Here is a 17,740-nt window from a genome sequence, read left to right as displayed (position 1 = left end):
CTGTCTTTGTTACTCTGCTCGCTGTTATTTTACTACTGCTGCTACTATAAAACTGTTACTACTGATAAACTCTTGCGAGCAAGTCTGTTTCCAGGTGCAGCTGAATTGACAACTCCGCTGTTAAGGCTTTCAAGTATTCTTTGTGTCCCCTTGTGTCGAATCAATAAATTGGGTAATACTTCCCTCGAAGACTGTTGCGATCCCCTATACTTGTGGGTCATCAGGATCCCATTCTAATTCCCCACGGTAATGCGGTCTATGATGGGTTGCAGCTACCGGCGTAGGAGTGTATGGTAGAGCCCAGCACTGTCGTCGTGGTCGGGGTCCACCCTGAAATCTACGGGAATAATGGGACCGGCGTGGACCCGGGGTCGGGGCATGCAACAACGGGTGGGTGTTCGAGGTAGCGGAGGAACATGATTGGCTAGACCTTATACCGGGCCTCACACCGAAGGAAGTGTGGACGGGAAAGCTGCCCGGTTGGCACCAAGGTTAAGATCTCTTATGGGTAAAGCAACACACCTCTGCAGAGTGTAAAGAACCGTGACCTGTCACTCCCTGTTCCGGGATATGGAACTACGAACGCGGCCGGAAAGGAACTCCAGGAAGTTCTAGTAAACCGGTGAAGGCTGACGGACATAGCTCTTTGAAATAAAAGCAATCTCTTGAAGAAATGTTTATCAAAACCTGCATCGGTATTAGACTTTCTGGTCTAATACTGTAGCTAGTGCATTAAACACCTCTTTCCTATAATGAACTTGTTGAGTACGCTCGTACTCATCCCACTCTTAAATCTCTTGCTTAGATTGTCTGAATCGTCTGGAGGAGAACTACGACATCTCTGAAGGAGCCGAGATCATCGGCTATGAAGAACCAGACCTCTCGGGAGGTATTGAAGGCGTAGACTACCTCATAGTCTACGGAACCGGGGAGGCTTCCGGAGGAGAACAAGCCTAGAAGCACTGAGTAGTAGTAGCCGAGCAGTGGGAACTCTTAGTATTTAGCTGCTCGAGGTAATAAATGTATAACCTAGTGAAACTTCTATATTGTAAGTTAAGGTGGGTTCGCCTCGAACCCAGGAGTATCCCTCTTAGGACCCAAGAGGAGCTCCAAGACAATATATGTTTGATGCTTGTAATAATAAGTGAATGAGTTATGGATCCTGCTATGTTCTGTTGTACTACTCTGAGGGATGTAATATTTGCGGAATGGTACTTCGTGAATGTTATATCAACGACTGGCATACTACAACATGCAGTGGTATGCAGGGTCACCACAGGTGATGACCGCTTGTGTAATCATGCATAACATGATTGTTGAGGTAGAGCGTGATGATTCACTCTTTGATAATGAGTGGGATGGCCAGGAAGAGTTGGTTATTCCTCAAGGTGGCCCGGTATCATTCCAGGATATCCTCCATGTGCACCACGAAATTCGGGGTCTAGCTGTACACAACCAAGTCCAGGCTGATTTGGTCGAGCACATGTGGGCGCATGTTGACAACAATGTTGCAAACAACAATGAAGGAAATCCCGAAGAAAACAATGCCTAGGGAATTTTTATCATTTTACTTTTTTTTGAATAATATTTTGTCATTGAATACGTGGACAATAAACTTACGTAATAAATCTTGAGCATTTAAATTTATTTATATTTTTTTTATGATTTTTTATGCTTGTATAGTGAATTTAGTGGCAAATAGCAACTTCTATGGCCGCGACCCAAATCTAGCCGCGTTTCAGCGCATGACCCAAACGGACACGCAGACGCAGGACACCATCCGCGTGTCCACGCGGCCACCTAAATGGCCCAAAACGGACGACTCAGCGCGTCCGTTTGGATCGCATCATTGGAGATGCCCTTAGAAAACAAAACCGGATGGATTGGATTCCTAGGCTTCCTCCAAGTGGTGGCCAGCGCACACGTTAAAGCACTATGGGGCTAGTGGCTAGATCTAGCTGGTACGCTTAAATTGGCTGTTTTTCCAGATGCAGGCCCATGTAGAGTGAGCCTTCCCCTACGCACGTGGTTTAGGAGCGCGAGATGCCTTGTTGGTTATGACACTCGCCATAAATTCACATCACCGTCCTCTTCCCCTCTCGCTCTCTCCCTCCCTCCCTCCATCCCTCCCTCTCTCTCTCTCTCTCTCTCTCTCTCTCTCTCTCTCTCTCTCTCTCTCTCTCTCTCTCTCTCTCTCTCTCTCTCTCTCTCTCTCTCTCTCTCTCTCTCTCTCTCTCTCTCCGACTTCGACCGTCCATCGTCATCTCCAAGCAAGAACACCTTCATCGCCTCGACTTTGACCTTCTGCGGCTCGGCAATGACGGTAAGACTTTCAAAATTCTTTGCCACCTCTTGTTTACCGTAGATCTGACCGTATATGGTGTGTGGACGCACGGCAGAGGACATGTATAGCTAATCTGCTAGGGTTAGTCTTCCGTCAGATTATTGTTCCGGGTGTTATTCGATTTCTAGCATGCATATATACTGTTGTTATTCTTCCTAGTGTTTTATCTGATTTTTGCAATGCTTTGTTGGTTCACCATGACCTTATAGTTTAATTGTCACTCACATTTGTTTACTTTGATGCTTATGATTAGAAATATGACAACGCATAGATCAATGGGGCAATGAACATTTAACATATGCTCTCAATCAGCTTACCAAATTGTTTGTGCATGGCATTTGCTAAATGTTTAATTATCTCGTAGACTGCATAGGCTGCATTTATGATGCATACATTTTATTTATTGTGTTATTCGTATATCAGGCCAATAATTAGTCAACAGTTTTAGGCGTGTGTAACCACTGAATCAATGTACATATGTGTTTGTGCATTTATCCTTGATTCGTGGGCTCTATGCGCCTTCATACTATATGAGGCCCAAAAATGTGTTTTTCTAGGGCCAATGATTAATCAGGTATTCAATGGATGGTGTAACCAAAACTAGAGTTATGTGTCCAGAAAAGTGTGTGCATTTTTCTTGATTCGCTTATACCATCCATGAGAATGCTATGTTCATATATGAGACTTTTAGGGATGGAATGAGGCCCTAACTATTTTTAGCTGTATGATGAGCCAATGATTATAATATGTCGGCCACATATATTGGTGGCAAAATGATCTTTTCTGACTTTGAGTATTATATAATTACTCATGACTATGCATAGCACTTGGTCAGAAAGGATCATTCGTGCCGCTAGGTGTACGAGGCTTCAAGTATGTTACAATTGGTTTGTGAGGTTTATGATGCCAATGATTACAATGTCGACAAGATGATATGTATCTACCATGTGTTCTCTCCAAGAACAATGCTTGTACATCATACTTGGTAGATACACATTCATCTCGCTGACTATATGAGGCCCATAATGTATGCTTGTTCATTCTTTAGTTGTTATGATGAGCAAATGATTATAATCTGACCACATATCGGTGCCTCACAATTGTTTTGTAGATGTTGCGCTTGGGAGTGCCTGTGGAGGTTCCCAGTGAAGAGGGCTCCAGCAAGAGATCAAGGGGACGATCACTCACTGTTGGCCACTTCCATGAGGATGTGTCATCAATACACTTCTTTAAGATTTTGATGGCTCCTAGGATCGGGGTGCTCGCTCTCACACATGGCTTCAGGTCTTACCTAGGCCCGGTGTCGAGGAAGATGACCATGAAGACCACCACATGGTGCTAGTGGGAGATGAACATCAAGGAGGTCAGTGAAAATGCTGCCCCGGAAGCTGGACATTTTCGCCATCGCTCCACAACCTGAAGATTGACTACTTGCTATTCTTAAAGAAGCTCAGTGTAAGGGAGTATAAGGTGGTCGTTTACGGCTACTCATGTTGTGAGGTTGATGGCAGGGGCCCTCAGCAATCTGAATGCATGAAGAGCCTTGACAAGGATGGCTAGTGATCGATGTTGCCCTGCTTATTGCTAAATAATCACCGTTGATCTAGTTGTCCTTCTTTAGTTGGTCGTACGAACATGCTTAAGTACTCTCTGTACCATTTCATCTAGTAATACTAAAATAATTTGCTAGTATGACATGGTATTGTTGATATTGTTGTTCTTGTTGTTCTTCGTGTTTTTGTAGTTCCTGCTATTGCTATGGTAACCTCACTACTCATGAGAATAGGTTACCATAGCGCCTCGATGGTACAGAACCAACGACATACCAGGGCGAGCAACATTGAGCTAAGCATGTTTACGTAGTTGACCAAATAACCACATCAACTATGTCTTCTGGGCCTTAAAAAATTTCATCCCGGCAACCAAACAAAGTCCACAACATGACGTTTGAACATTTTCTTTCCGGCCATACCCCAGCCCCAGGGACTCCCGTGTCACACCCTGTTGCCGCCGGTGAGGATCGGGTCGTGAGGTCGATATATACAGCGGTTGATTGTGGTAGCAACCGAAGGAGAGGAGGATTTAGATCAGAGGAAGAAGAAGACAGACGAGGAGAGGACTTGGTTCCATTTCTTTGTTTCTGTTCCCTCCTCTCGTGGTGCCCTCCATTGTATCTTTATCGTCCCTGATCCGAGCGTTAGTTGGGCCAAGCCCATGCACAACCACCAGTAGCATAAGCCCAAAATAGAATGCATGTAGGGTGTTACAGCCCGGGAGCCCCAAAATAGGCTCTCGTGAGGGAATCAAAATTGGTTCGAATCAAGAGGGAGAATGTGGGGCTGCCTGTTTTTTTTGTCCAAACGATCCGCACGGATCGATTTTCATTACCCATGGATAACAAAACAAAGGAGAACGTGGGGCCGCCCGTTGCATTCTTGGTAACAGGAGATACCCAAATATTCGTAACAGGACCCTCCACGATACAAAGAACCGCCCCCTGCGTCCTCTCCCGCCCATTGCTGCCCCCGCCCATCCCCTCCTTCCGCGCAGGACTAGGGTTTTACCCACCGGACCTCACGATGTACGGTGGAGGCAGCCAGCACGACGGGAATGGCGGCGCCGCTAACGCGAACAACCAATTCGACGGCGGCAGGTTTATGCCCCCGCGGACCACCAGCACCCCGGAGGGTGGCAGCGTCATCACGAGAGTATTGTTATCTTCCCTACTCCGACCTAATCTCCGATCCCCTAGCTAGTTTCGCCACCAAATCTGATTGGTGCTCGCTCTGTGCCCAGACTCGCGGCTCGCAGGCGCTGCTCCCGCTCACCGTCAAGCAGATCATGGACGCGTCGCAGACCAACGACGGTTTTGCTGTCAATGGCACAGAGGTAGCAACGGTACGGGTACAGATCTCGCCTCTTCGAGCGGTGCTGTGTTGTAAAACTGTTTCTTTTGAGAAGTGATTTGAATTGTTTTGTGCTTGCTCCTTGCTGTGTGAAAGGTGAAAGTTTCGCATTGGAGTTGGTTGAGCCGATTTAATGGGATCGAAGCAGACCTTCGTACTGCAGTGAAATATAAAAGCCTTCCTAAAATTATTATTACTAGAGAGGAAATGGACCACTTCTTATAGTTGTAGGCAATTGGATTAACATTTTGAACATATAACGCGGGCCAGGTGTATTGGTTCGATTACACAATGGGGAAATGAACACTAGCTTGGTTAGTTTGCATATTGCATTAGCTGAAATTTTGTAATTCTTGTTCCTATATCCTGCCACATTGCACAGTCGCCTGTTGTGTAGATCGCGAACAGTAAGTGTTGGGCTGTGGTTCTTCTGTGAGTTGCTGTTGGTTTGATGGAAGGGATGTGGGAGGCCAATGCAGCCTTCCCTCCCTTTGCCACGTACTACCTCCGTTTCAAAATAAATATCATAGCATTGTCTAGATACGGATGTAGCTAGTCGATTTTTAATGTTTAGATACATCCGTATTTAGAAAAAAGATACGACAATTATTTTGGAATGGATGGAGTATTTCCTAACTACATAGCTTGTGTAAGGACCCACTATGGCATCCTGGTAGACAACTAAACATAAACGTGGGCCCTAATTGCTTGCAAATACTGCTGACTCAGCCATTCAATCAAGTTGGGGCTGGCTGCGGTACAAGTGCAAAAATTGTGCAGTTATGTACTTACGTAAAAGTATTCCTAAACCTTGAGGTTTTGTGCAACGGGCAGCTGGATCAATTGCAGTTGGCCTTTGGCTATTTGTGTGTGGTTGCAAATGATTATGTTTTTAGCACTTGGCTTCCTACCGAGATCAATAAAGATGAGATTCTTTTTTATCTACTAATTGTTTTAATTGCCCTGAATTGCAGGTTAGGCTTGTAGGACGCATGTTGAATAAGAAGCAGCAGGTCACAGATGTATCGTTTGTTCTTGATGATGGTACAGGCAGGATAGAAATGAAACGCTGGTGAGATTCATGTGTTGGTTTGGTTGGTCTACCAAAGTTTGGACCATCACTAATATATGTATCGGCCTTTATTTATTTCCCAGGGACAACGAGACGTTTGACACCGAAGAAATGAAGTTAGTCAAGTAAGGACTAAAGAGCTAGTAATTGTCATTTGCTGGCAAATCAGTTTTATATATCCCTCTGTCTAAATATAGGTGTCTCAACTTTATCTAGATACGGACTAAAATGCATCTAGATACATCTGCATCTAGACAAAAGTGAGACGCCTATTTTTAGATGGAGGGAGTACAATAAACTTGAGTGTTTCCTTGTTTTTTCTTTACAAGGGATGGTGACTATGTTATTGTGATTGGTGGTCTGAAAGACTTCCAAGGGAAGCGTCAAGTGACTGCTTTTTCCGTGCGGTGAGCACTTTAATCTTCCTTATAGAATATTAGGATGTGATCTTTCATACCTTATTTCTTCTATTAGGTTGTGGTTGGCATTGCGGTGGACTATAAAACTGCTATTTCTCGAACAGTTTGTTACCTTCAGTATACATGCACAAGTATGGGAGTATATATGACGAAATATTAATGTAATGTTTTTCTCATACAAATGCGTCTATATATATCAGATCACGAAGTATTTTGTTGTAGCAAGATTTTCTGGGGTGGAAGAGTATTTTGTGCCCATTTGATATAGGCCAGCTACATTTTCCTTATATTAATCTTACTGTTTATGAATTCCTGTCAGGCTTGTTACCAACTACAATGATATAACACATCACTTTCTGCACTGCATTTATGTGCATTTGGATCTCGCAAGGCCTAAGGTACTGTAATGACATGCCTTTATTTCTAGATTTTAATTTATACAACTGAAAAATATCTATGATTTCTTATGATGCTTTTTTTTCTTTGGATTTTTTAATATTGGTAGAGGTCTTTGTCGCAGCCCCAAATAATTGCTAATACATCAACTCGGAACCAAGCTCTACACACTAGTAATCAGGTAGTTTTGGAAAGTATATCATTGTTTTAGTAGATCCACCAAATTGGTGTCTAATGGTTTTGCTCTTCCTTACTCAGGCCCCAACATCGTCTGCATCTGGAAATACTGCTAGCAGAGAGTTATCCAATTTGGTCATGAGTGTTTTTCTTGACCCAGTACTTGGGTAAGTTAGCTGTGAATGATTCTCTCAACAAATATTTTGCTATGTGCTAATAATTGCTTAGGATCATTGATTTAACATGAATGTGCATAAATGCTCCTGAGTATGCATGCCTTTGCTAGAAGAAAGTTACAGTATCATGTTATGCTATGATTAGTGCTCGTGTGTTCTTTTTCATACGATTTGCTAGAAGAAGGTTACAGCATCATGTTAGACAATGAAGACTGCATTGTGTTCTTACAGAAACCTGGAGCATGGAGTAAGTCTTGATCAGGTCGCGAGTCGTCTCAATCTATCACTTGGACAGACCAGGTATCACCCTTTCTCACCCTCCTCCCCCTAAAATACATTCGACTTCTTTTCCGTAATCCTGTTGTTTTTTCACAGGTCGACTGTTCTAGATCTCGTTGATCTTGGCAACCTTTATGCAACTATCGATGACGACCATTACAAGTCTACCATGAATGGTTGAATATGTTTGGATCCACACACACGTAAGCATTAGGCTCTCCTGCGGAGCTATGAAGATAATAAGCACTCTGCAAGCCTTGTTCCTGCAGCGTGCCTCAATGGTCCCGTGCCTCAATGGTCCCTTAGACAGTTGCAAGGAGATCAACTTAACAGCTAGGTTAAGTTGCGTACTTGCGCCCTATGTCCACGGATATGAGTCGGTTAAATCTCTAGGTGGTTCGCTTGTTTTTGCTACAGCATTACCTCCAGCACATACGTGACCTGCAATTAAGATCTTAGCGTATGCACATTTCAAAAAAAAAAAAAAAAAATCTTAGCGTATGCACCTTCTTGTTTGTGGTTATGCAGTCACCACATCAGCTTTCTGATCGAACAGTTGCAATGTAACCTGAGTAATGGGAATACTCGCTTTCTGCTAACAGAACATGCGAATCACATGTCACAATTACACAACTCACAACCCTTATGGCAATAAAATGCAAGATGCTGCTTCCTACACCTAAGCCGTATTTCTTCCCTTTTCAGCTTCTTTTTTCTCTTCCTTTTTTACATTGTGAAGGACAGTATGCAGAACAGTTACAATCGTTTCGGAATGTAGACTCTCAGGGATACTTCTCCTTTGCAGAACCCCAGTTCTGGCTTTTCTACAAAACAAGTGGTCTGGGTAGAGGGAAATGCGACTGTAATTACATTGATGACGTGTGGCTGTGGCTTGCCGTTGTCCTCCTTAAAACACCATCACTAGCTCCTAAGGAAGTTGTCCACTCTGACATTGTCCGATCTTGTCAAGAACTTCATGCAAATGGGAGGGTTCACCTTGGCAAGGGCAAGAACGGACTGTGGCAGAGTCCAGATCCCATCTCCGCAGATTAACCCTGAAGCAACGGCAGGTCCAAAGGCGTCCGCTTTAGCCTTATTCACCCTCTCCCATACGAAGAGTAAAAGGCTGCCCAGGAACATGTCGATCGCGAAGTATGATCCAATGAAGAATGGTATAGCCATCGCCATTGGGAGCGGGATGAACCTCGAATACTTGTGCGGTGTCAAGTCTCTTATCAAGTTGATGACAATAGCTGCGGCGAAGAAGATGTAGCAGAGTGTCAGGCAGTTCTTTGGAAGCGACGAGAAACCATCGACACCCAATATTGCCATGTTTCGGTACACAATGGCATAGGGTGCTGGGTATTCGGTACCGCTTATGCCAATGTCACTGAAAGCCTTGTAGAACAGCCAGAAGACGCAGGGAGAAATGACACAGCCCATTGCAGTGCCTATCACCTGGCTGATAAACATGGACCTCGGTGATGCCAAAGTCAGGTATCCAGTTTTGAAGTCTTGCATCAGGTCAGAGGCTGTTGACACGATGCTCATCATGACACCGCATGCAGCAAGTCCTACGAGCACACCGCCATTGGCAAGGCCAGCCCATGCACCAAACACAAAGATAGCAAGCTTGCCATAGGTGGAGGCAAGAGACCAATCAGTGAGTCCACTTCCGTAGGCATTGCAAAAGGCCAGGACAGGTGCTACGATATACGCAACTAAAATGTAGTACCACCTGAGCTGCGGGAAGATCTGTGGAAGAGTACCGATTGATATAGCAGCTACTGCGGCATAGCCCCCATATGCAACTGATGTAGGGATTTGATCTTTCAGGAACAGTTCAGTGCGACGCTCATCATCAAATGACATAGCTTCAGCGGTGGGGCTGCCATTGCCAGAAACAGGAAGCATGGCTCTTGAATTTTTCTGAACCATTGCTATGAACCCGGCAATCGTGCGGAGAAGCACCTTGACGAAATTATATAATCCATCCCCAAGAATCAAAGCAATGGATATAAAAACCTGCAATAGTAAAGGAACAAGCAATCAAGACCATAGTCTAGATAGTTTTTTTTAAGATAACATTGTAGGATTTAGTGTTAACAAAAGTGACCCAGTGATAAGATTGGATGTTTACCCTGTAAGCCTGTAACCCATGAAGACTAGCGTCTCCATCAGTAGCAGGGTACCAACTCCCTTTTTTCTTGGCAATGAGAGGCCACATTACACCCCACGAGAGGATACCACCTAGCAGAACGGACACATTCACAATGTGTGGGCAGATCATACCAACCCCAACATATGTAGGAGAGAAATCAAAGAAGAACCTGGAAGATGATAAGTAAGTTCAGTAAGGGAGACCGATGCCTTGGTACTAACTTTTAGCCAATGGAAATGCTAAGCAAATGCTGGGACACCAAACACAGATAAGCATAATATCTTTACACTATGACAAGAAAAGACAAACATAATGTTGCAAGCTGACATTTTGTAGATATATTAATAATAAGTTTTTCAGATATGGGACAAATCATAATCAATGCCATCGACAAAACACAGATAATGTCATTTCTGACCTATTGTTATAAGCTTCAAGGCCTAATGATGGGAAGTTCTTGAAACCGCAGTCATCCCCACCACTGAAGAACCACTGGAAAAAGCCCCAGAAAAAGCTCAACATGAAGTACCTGCCCAGTGTCTTCACTTGCTTCCTGAAATAAGATGGTAAATGTTGTCAGCTAAGTTGTTTGCCACTTGTATAAGCCGCCAAGAGCAGGACTGTATAGATATATACTTTGCAAGCTTGGCACCCTCAGGCGTGTGAAAACTATTGATGAGATAAGCAGTTGCTGTGCCACTTGGATATGTCAATTTGTAGTCGACAATCATAATCTGAAAAACCATGTAGTTGATGAGAACCAGGTTTGCCTGTCTACAATTAATCAGTAAGAACAAATGAACAAACATGTTGAAGGCATTACTTTTCTCATGGGCACAAGCGCAAATAGCCCGATAAAGCTGACAAGGAAAAGGAACCCTATCATCCATCCAAGGTGAGGGTCCTTGATGTTCCCAGCATCCGTAGCCTCCGTTGCTTGCTTAGCTATCATATCACTCATTGCGAATAGGTAACTGCCAAAACCACCTGATCAATCGAACCAAATAAGCACAACAGCCGGAAAATTAGACAGAAAAGAAAAATACAGTTTCACAAGGCAAGAAGATCAGCAAAGGTAATAGGGGTGATGTGCTTTGCACAAGTATGACAATTAATCAAGCAATTCACTTCATGCATTGAATGATTTCCTCATCCTGTAAGGCTGCCACCATTTCGAAACATAGATAATCAGAACTCACTCTCCTGGAAAGAAAAGAACTCACTCTCCTGGAAATCCGTATTTGATACTTTTTTTTATAAAGGGAACATATTAAAATCCCTATTTGAAACTGATGCAGTTGCAAGAGAAGCTTGGTGAGAATAACCTCTTCTAAGTTCCCATAGACCAACTTATGCACGTATACAAGACATTTTGTACGAATTTTTCAAATCAGTGACACACATGCAGTACCACAGGCACTCTCAAGTCTGGGAAATCAGTTGCTGTCACATGAAATTATTCCTGATGAGCCAGAAAGTACCATTTAACATGGTAGCCAAATAACCCCACAAATCATAATAGAGTAATTGTTTATGTTTATGTGGACTCAATGCTTCACATGCATGCGGCATGATGTCAATCATAGAAACACTGGAAGACCACGAACCATCTATTTTAAGGCGAGAAGTCAAACCAAGCACGCTCCTCCATTACAGCTTGTCCCGAATACTAGCTACAATTTGCTTGCCCAACCAAACGATGGCGTCCATCCTTATCACGAGTGCCAAAAATTCAAAAGCTGCTGTTGACCATTACGAAATCGTCCCTAATTTCGTCCTAGATGCTTCACGGTTCAACCAGGTACACGCACGCAAGGACAATCGTTTCCAACATCATTAGGGAAACAAAGCGTGCAGTGTAGTCTGAAGCCACCAAACAGTACCTACTAATACTAAACCACAAGTTCGAATCGAGGAAGTTCCTTTTGCTGTCCTTTCCCTGTCGTTCGAGGATCCGAATGCGATTGGTTGGTATTTTTTTTACTTCGGGGCAAAAGACGCAATCGATTCTCTGATGTCCCAAGCCACCAACTACTGCAGAACGCTCTGCCGCCCACCCACCTCCAGAATCCAGATCTCCCGTGGCCCGAATTCCGAATTAATTGCAAGGAACCCGGCAGAGTTATCGACATACGAACATGAACGATATGGCTGAAGTGATAGTTAAGGAGAGAGAGGAGAGCTTATAGTTAGTTAGTTACCGCTGAAGGCGATGCCGTATGCGGAGACGACGCAGGTCTGGATGACGGTGTTCTCCTGCCGTGTGAAGGGCTGTCGCACGAGGCCCATCCGCTCGAAGGCGGAGGTCCAGAGGCGGACGAAGAAGAAGCCGAGCAGCCCCGCGGAGACGTTGAGGGAGGGGATGATCCCGGTGGTGAGGTTGAGCTTCATGACGATGACGCTGAACATGACGGCGAGCAGCGCGCTGACCACGAACGCCCGCAGCGTCAGCTGCTCCCGCCACGACGGCACCGCCTTGTCCGCGAACACCTGCTCCACGGAGGACGCCTCGGGGCTGGCGCCGCCGCCATTGCCGACGGGCTCGCCCTCCGCCTCGCCGCCGCCCTTGCCCGCGGCGTGCTGGCGGTGGCGGAGGGTGGCGGGGCTGGGCCCCCGCGCCGGCGACGCCTCCGCCACCTCGTCGTCGGCCCCGCCGCCGTGGGTGGCCATTGGCGGGCTGGCTGGGTGCTTGGAGTTGGGGGAGGTGGCGCCTGGTTTCGCTGGAAGTGGTGGGGGAGAGGAAATGCTCGGGCGATGGCTACGGCCCGGCGTGCGCTGTACCGAGCAATTATTTATTTCGGGGCGTGGCCCACGCAGCGGCGGGTGGTGTGCCGTGTGTGGTGGCCTCCCCCGAGGCCGCTGCGGACCGTCGCGATCGGATCGGACGGCGCAGGATCGCCGGTTTCCCGTTTTTTATTCGTTGTCTCCACGATGTATGGGACTATGGGCCGTTTCGTTCAAACTCCTTCCGCGACAGACATACAGCGACGTGTTGTAGAATCAAACGATATTCTACTCGTAGTAGATTGTACTAACCGATTTTGAAGAAATAAATGGACTTGTTCTTGGAAAAAAGAAGTTTAAATTTGACTAGTAGGTCGTGGATTGGGGCTGTGGTTCTTCTTTTAGACCGTGATTTGATTGTGTACTTATTCATAACACTCGTTGATTAATGGATACAATCATACGAGTTCAGAATGTACTAAGCATCATGCTCTGTTGACAAATGGTCTCACACCACCGCCCCCAAGTTTGTGAACCCGGCACCCCTAGACAGCCTATGAAAAGATGAAGTGTGTTTGATTGTAGCAAACGAATTTTTAATAAGGTATAACCTCATTTTTTTTTCTATAGGATTTACACTATAAGATTTCTATAGAATTAGTTCATATAGGATCTGTTCCTACAAATCAAACAACTTGTGTAGGATATTTTTCCATAGGATCCAAACCTACACAATTCCTATGCAAATCATATGAATGGAAGGAGCACTACATAGGATGGAAAAAGGCAGAACGGGCTCCACACACATCAGCGACTCAGACTCGTCCCTCCCCCCCCCCCCTCCACATTCCACGGGCTCACCGACAATCATGCCCAACATTGACGCATTCACAACCGTCTCCAAGAGAAAGTCATTCCTTTCGAAGGGACGAACACACGCCAACGGTTATACGCGTTCGAACAACACAATGTGAGCGGTAGTATGTTTTCTAAATTTTGGTCGATATAGGATCACAAAATAATATGCATTTGTAGTGCGATTTTCTCAATTATAGTGATACTTTATATTTGTAGGATATCATAAATTGTGGCTTTGTTTGTTGGGTTGATCCTGAGTGCCCGGCCTGGACCACTACAACATGAACTATCTACCTTGTGGGACATGTTTGAAAATACCGACAATACTAAAATTGGAGAGAAAATACAGAATGCTCCGTTGATGAATAATTTATTTGTGGAGATGAATAAGCTAAATAAGAAATACACCAGCTTATTAAGAGATGTGAAGGAGTGGATGGATGCCACCGAGAACCGTGTGTTGGAGCAAAGCATAGCAAAGTTGAAACAGAGCCATAAGAAGTAAATTGTTATTGAGTTTGCGAACATGAAGGAGAGAAAGCTAATCAGACACTACAAGAAATATGTTAATATATGACCCTCCATTTTCATCATAGAATCATCACATTGGTCATGTTGGAGATAGTGCTCTAGAAACAATTCTTAGTTGGTTTAAATTTGAATTTGAAAATCATTTAAATATGTAGTTAAATACCCCAAACAATTCTACAAACAAAAGTATTTAAAATAATCAAACAAAAATCATATTTAGGTACTTCTCATTTTTTTTTATCTTTTTAGGTGCTTTTATTTTATTTTTATGGTTTTCGGCTCTTATTGACTTTTAGGGTTTTCAGGTATTTGTGAAATGACTTAAATGCCCCTGAAAGGTGGGTACCTCTCTTTCACAAAATTTCATACAAAACAAGCAGAACCGGTATGGTCGAATGGACCGATCGATCAGCCCACCACTCTCTCTCTCTCTTCCTCACTCGCTCCCTTTCCCGACTCTGATGGTGATTCGCCTCCGTTGTTGGTAGAGCTATGGCTCCCCAACGGTGCTCTAAAACTAAGGTATGTTCTTACGGCTCTCCCCTCTCTACAACTCCCTCTTTCTCAAATTCGTGCTATGCTAGAGATTCTAGGGTTTGTGACTGTCGACCATGGCCTAGTCGAATTTCCAGGGTTCTAAAGTGGTCTACTACTTGTTCTAGTGTTCTAACATTCTCTAAGAAACTAGGGAATCATCTAATCTAGTTCTAGGTTTGGTTTACTTCCAAATGTTTAATGTTAACTGAATGTATTCACTTTTGTCAGTTAACACTTATGAGTAGTTGTGTTTAAGTTGTTCTAGGGTTCTTACAGGATGATCCAGTGGCTTAGGTGGTTTGTACTTAGTCCTAGAATTATTAAACTCCATTTAGCTAGTACTTCTTCCAATTTCATCACTAATACTTGTTATTTATTTAGTTTTGATGGTTAATTATCCTCTACCTGCTATGCAAGCTTAAGATTCTATTATAAGGCTTTATTTAGGTTCTTAATCACTTAAATTTCATTCTATAGCTAGCACTCAATAATATTCATAGAACTCAAACAATTTTTCTAACAATCAATTTAATTAGTTTGTAGCTTAGTACTCACAGCTACCTATCATATGTTTTCTTTTGTGTATATTGAGTGTTAAACACTCAATCTTAATTATTTTCTTAGCACTATAATTATTGCGAGCTTAATACCTTAGGGTACTTAGCTTGTAGTTTATAGGTTCTATACTTATTCTTTAAGTTTTATTTTAGTTTCTTTTAATGCCTCCAGTTATTTACTTAGGTCTAATAATTAATTCTGTCTCTCGTCTATAGGTTTCAAGCTACATGCATTTCTATGTTAATCATTCCCCCAATTTAAGCATGGCTTCCTAATTAGCTAAGTTTGTGCCATGTGCCCTATCTTAGCACGTTTCTAGGTGATTCATGTGTGGAATTTCCAAGATCCTTACTTATTTCAGTGGTTCCTATGATGCAGTCATTAGCAAGTGTGTGTGCCTTGCTAATGCACTGCCAGGGCTTAATCGACTGATGCAAATCTATATAAACTACTGTGCTACTAAGGCTCCGTCCTAGGGCTATAAATTAACCTTTGTAGATTAAATCACTTCTTATCATAATTGTTGATGAGTAGTTGATGCTTGCCCTTCTCATGCAACTGCTCCTTGCAGTTCTCCTCTCCACCTCTCACAAATCTCTGTCTAGAGAGCTATGTGAGTATTTCTAGTCTAAACTAATGAGTATGGTTACGAGCTATGGGGTTGCCTGAGCCCATCTATTTGTAGTGTTCCTAAGTGATTGTGGTGTTGACACCTAACTCATGCATTTAGTTGACTTAGCTAGTTCTAGTGACTTCCTGATTTAACTTATGTGCTAATGGGAATGCATTTGGTGGTCAATTGACTCAAAGGCTTGACTCCTAGTGACTTTCCAAAGATGGCAGGTCGGTTCGCTACCTATTTTCCTATCATCTAATCTATTTTGGACAATGCCAATAAGTATTTGGCTTCCCCTTTATTTGTTTCGGTTCCCAGAATTATTCATGGCCTTTTTATGATTTTATTGCTATGCATTGTAGTTTGAAGTAGCAATGATTTGAGAGATTTTGATAGGTTTAGTTTCTAGCTTTTATCAAGTTGTTTTTTCTATTTTAATTGCTTTGGATCTCCCTATGGATCCATGATATAGTGAGGTGTTGCCTACTGATTCTATTGGATTGGTTTCAATGTTATTGATATGTAATATCCCAGGACATAGGGCTAACGAAGGGTAGAACTAGAAAAGGGATGTGCACTTCATCGCAAAAAACATTCACGCTTTATTATATAAAACCTAAGAAGGATCGATGTTTCTCTCTCGTTGCTATTAGGGTTAGGGCAAGGAGAGTGTGATTAATTTCGACATGACTTCTTTTGAAACTTATAAATTTGGGAGATGATTTGAATTGTATTTCAAATTGAATTCATAACACAAATAGAGTATAAGATAAACAAGATACAAATGAATTATGAATTCATAATTCATGCACACATCTCATATATACAACATTATTCAATAAAATATCAAATTTATATAAATACATCACAAGTGAATATCAAAACTTTACAAAGAGCGCATAAAACAAAACTTGATATGAACACATAGATACATTGGCATTACAATATCCATGATTACAAGAATTGATGAATAATAAAAGACAGAAAATAAAAATTACATAAATGGAATTGATCCTAAACTAAAATGTTCATCAATCTTCATCTTGTCACTTTCCAAATTCTTGATTCATCATGGAAACCTGCAAAACAGAAGCAAATGCAAGAATATGTCCAGTACCAAGTGTCATTGACACTTGGAAAGCAAAAGAAATGGAAATAGAGTGATAAGCTTGGAGGCAGGGAGCAAGTCCCAACCCAGGACAAGGGGGGACACAACAGTAGTGCTCCAGCAGGAGCAAGGAGTGGTGCACAAGACAACACACCACATGCACATACATGTGCTGTCAACCAAGGAGTCCAGCAGATGGTGCTATAAATAGCACAGTACATAGAGATAGGGATGAACCATCAGTTCATCAAGGAAAAACAGCAAGAACAACCATAGAACCATCAGCAAGGTAATTTCATATATTTATCCAGAGAAAACAACCACCAAAACCAACCAAGCACCCAAAGATCATGGTGACCTAAGGAGTACATCAACCAGGAGCTAGGAGGTGAAGTGTTGTGATCACAGCAACCATCCAGAAGCACAACATCAACACAAAAATTCACTTTCTAGGAGCTGGAGCAAGGTATACATCATACCTGGATGGATCTTATGATCCAATCCATCATAAGCATGCTCATACACATTTGGTGTGGAGCAGATTGCTCCACTAGGTATCTCATCACTTGGTATTTGGCAGAAGAGGCCATACCAAGAACTAGAGGAACTAGTCACTGGATATGCTTAAGTGCTAGCTATCCATGTCACTAAAACCCTAGAACAGTAGCCAACTAGATAACCTAGCACCATATGGTGTATTCAACCATCAGATACACCCATTTTTCATCAAAAGCATCCACAGGGCATTCATCTAGATGATTCCCAATTGTAGAGTTTGTTCATATTTTCATAAAACCCACCAAATAGCTAACTAGGATGCAACCAGATGCAATAGCAAGCTACTGAGGTCACAAACTAGCTCATCATGCAAACAAAGC

At 43.1% G+C, this 17,740-nt stretch overlaps 2 protein-coding genes across 2 annotated transcripts; one reads left to right on the top strand and one right to left on the bottom strand.

Annotated features, from left to right (window-relative positions):
- The first annotated feature begins 4,733 nt into the window (after window positions 1-4,733).
- Window positions 4,734-7,983, top strand: LOC124687601 (replication protein A 32 kDa subunit B-like). The gene is made up of 10 exons (XM_047221377.1): window positions 4,734-5,052; window positions 5,141-5,242; window positions 6,225-6,322; window positions 6,406-6,447; window positions 6,652-6,729; window positions 7,061-7,139; window positions 7,247-7,318; window positions 7,396-7,481; window positions 7,722-7,790; window positions 7,866-7,983. Exons 1-10 carry the CDS (start codon window positions 4,735-4,737, stop codon window positions 7,948-7,950), a joined length of 1,029 nt encoding a protein of 342 aa, XP_047077333.1. The 5' UTR covers window position 4,734; the 3' UTR covers window positions 7,951-7,983.
- Window positions 7,984-8,690: 707 nt separating this feature from the next.
- On the bottom strand, window positions 8,691-12,414 carry LOC124692534 (probable metal-nicotianamine transporter YSL14). Its single transcript, XM_047225930.1, has 6 exons — window positions 12,132-12,414; window positions 10,754-10,917; window positions 10,567-10,664; window positions 10,349-10,483; window positions 9,910-10,099; window positions 8,691-9,794 (listed from the first exon to the last, which is right to left on the bottom strand). Exons 1-6 carry the CDS (start codon window positions 12,337-12,339, stop codon window positions 8,691-8,693), a joined length of 1,899 nt encoding a protein of 632 aa, XP_047081886.1. The 5' UTR covers window positions 12,340-12,414.
- Between the last annotated feature and the right edge of the window lie 5,326 nt (window positions 12,415-17,740).

The sequence above is a fragment of the Lolium rigidum genome, chromosome 2, assembly GCF_022539505.1.
Source record: "Lolium rigidum isolate FL_2022 chromosome 2, APGP_CSIRO_Lrig_0.1, whole genome shotgun sequence".
Classification (NCBI taxonomy): domain Eukaryota; kingdom Viridiplantae; phylum Streptophyta; class Magnoliopsida; order Poales; family Poaceae; genus Lolium; species Lolium rigidum.
The sequence above is the reverse complement of the archived record's forward strand: the minus strand, read 5'-3'. Positions and strand labels throughout refer to the sequence as shown.

Coding starts and splice junctions, on each gene's coding strand:
- LOC124687601 (XM_047221377.1), top strand. CDS start 4,735: ATGGATAACAAAACAAAGGAGAACGTGGGGCCGCCCGTTGCATTCTTG. Junction 5,243..6,224: donor ATGGCACAGAGGTAGCAACG/GTACGGGTACAG, acceptor CCTGAATTGCAG/GTTAGGCTTGTAGGACGCAT. Junction 7,319..7,395: donor CTCTACACACTAGTAATCAG/GTAGTTTTGGAA, acceptor TTCCTTACTCAG/GCCCCAACATCGTCTGCATC.
- LOC124692534 (XM_047225930.1), bottom strand. CDS start 12,339: ATGTTCAGCGTCATCGTCATGAAGCTCAACCTCACCACCGGGATCATC. Junction 10,665..10,753: donor CGCTTGTGCCCATGAGAAAA/GTAATGCCTTCA, acceptor ATGGTTTTTCAG/ATTATGATTGTCGACTACAA. Junction 10,100..10,348: donor CTTGAAGCTTATAACAATAG/GTCAGAAATGAC, acceptor ATCATCTTCCAG/GTTCTTCTTTGATTTCTCTC.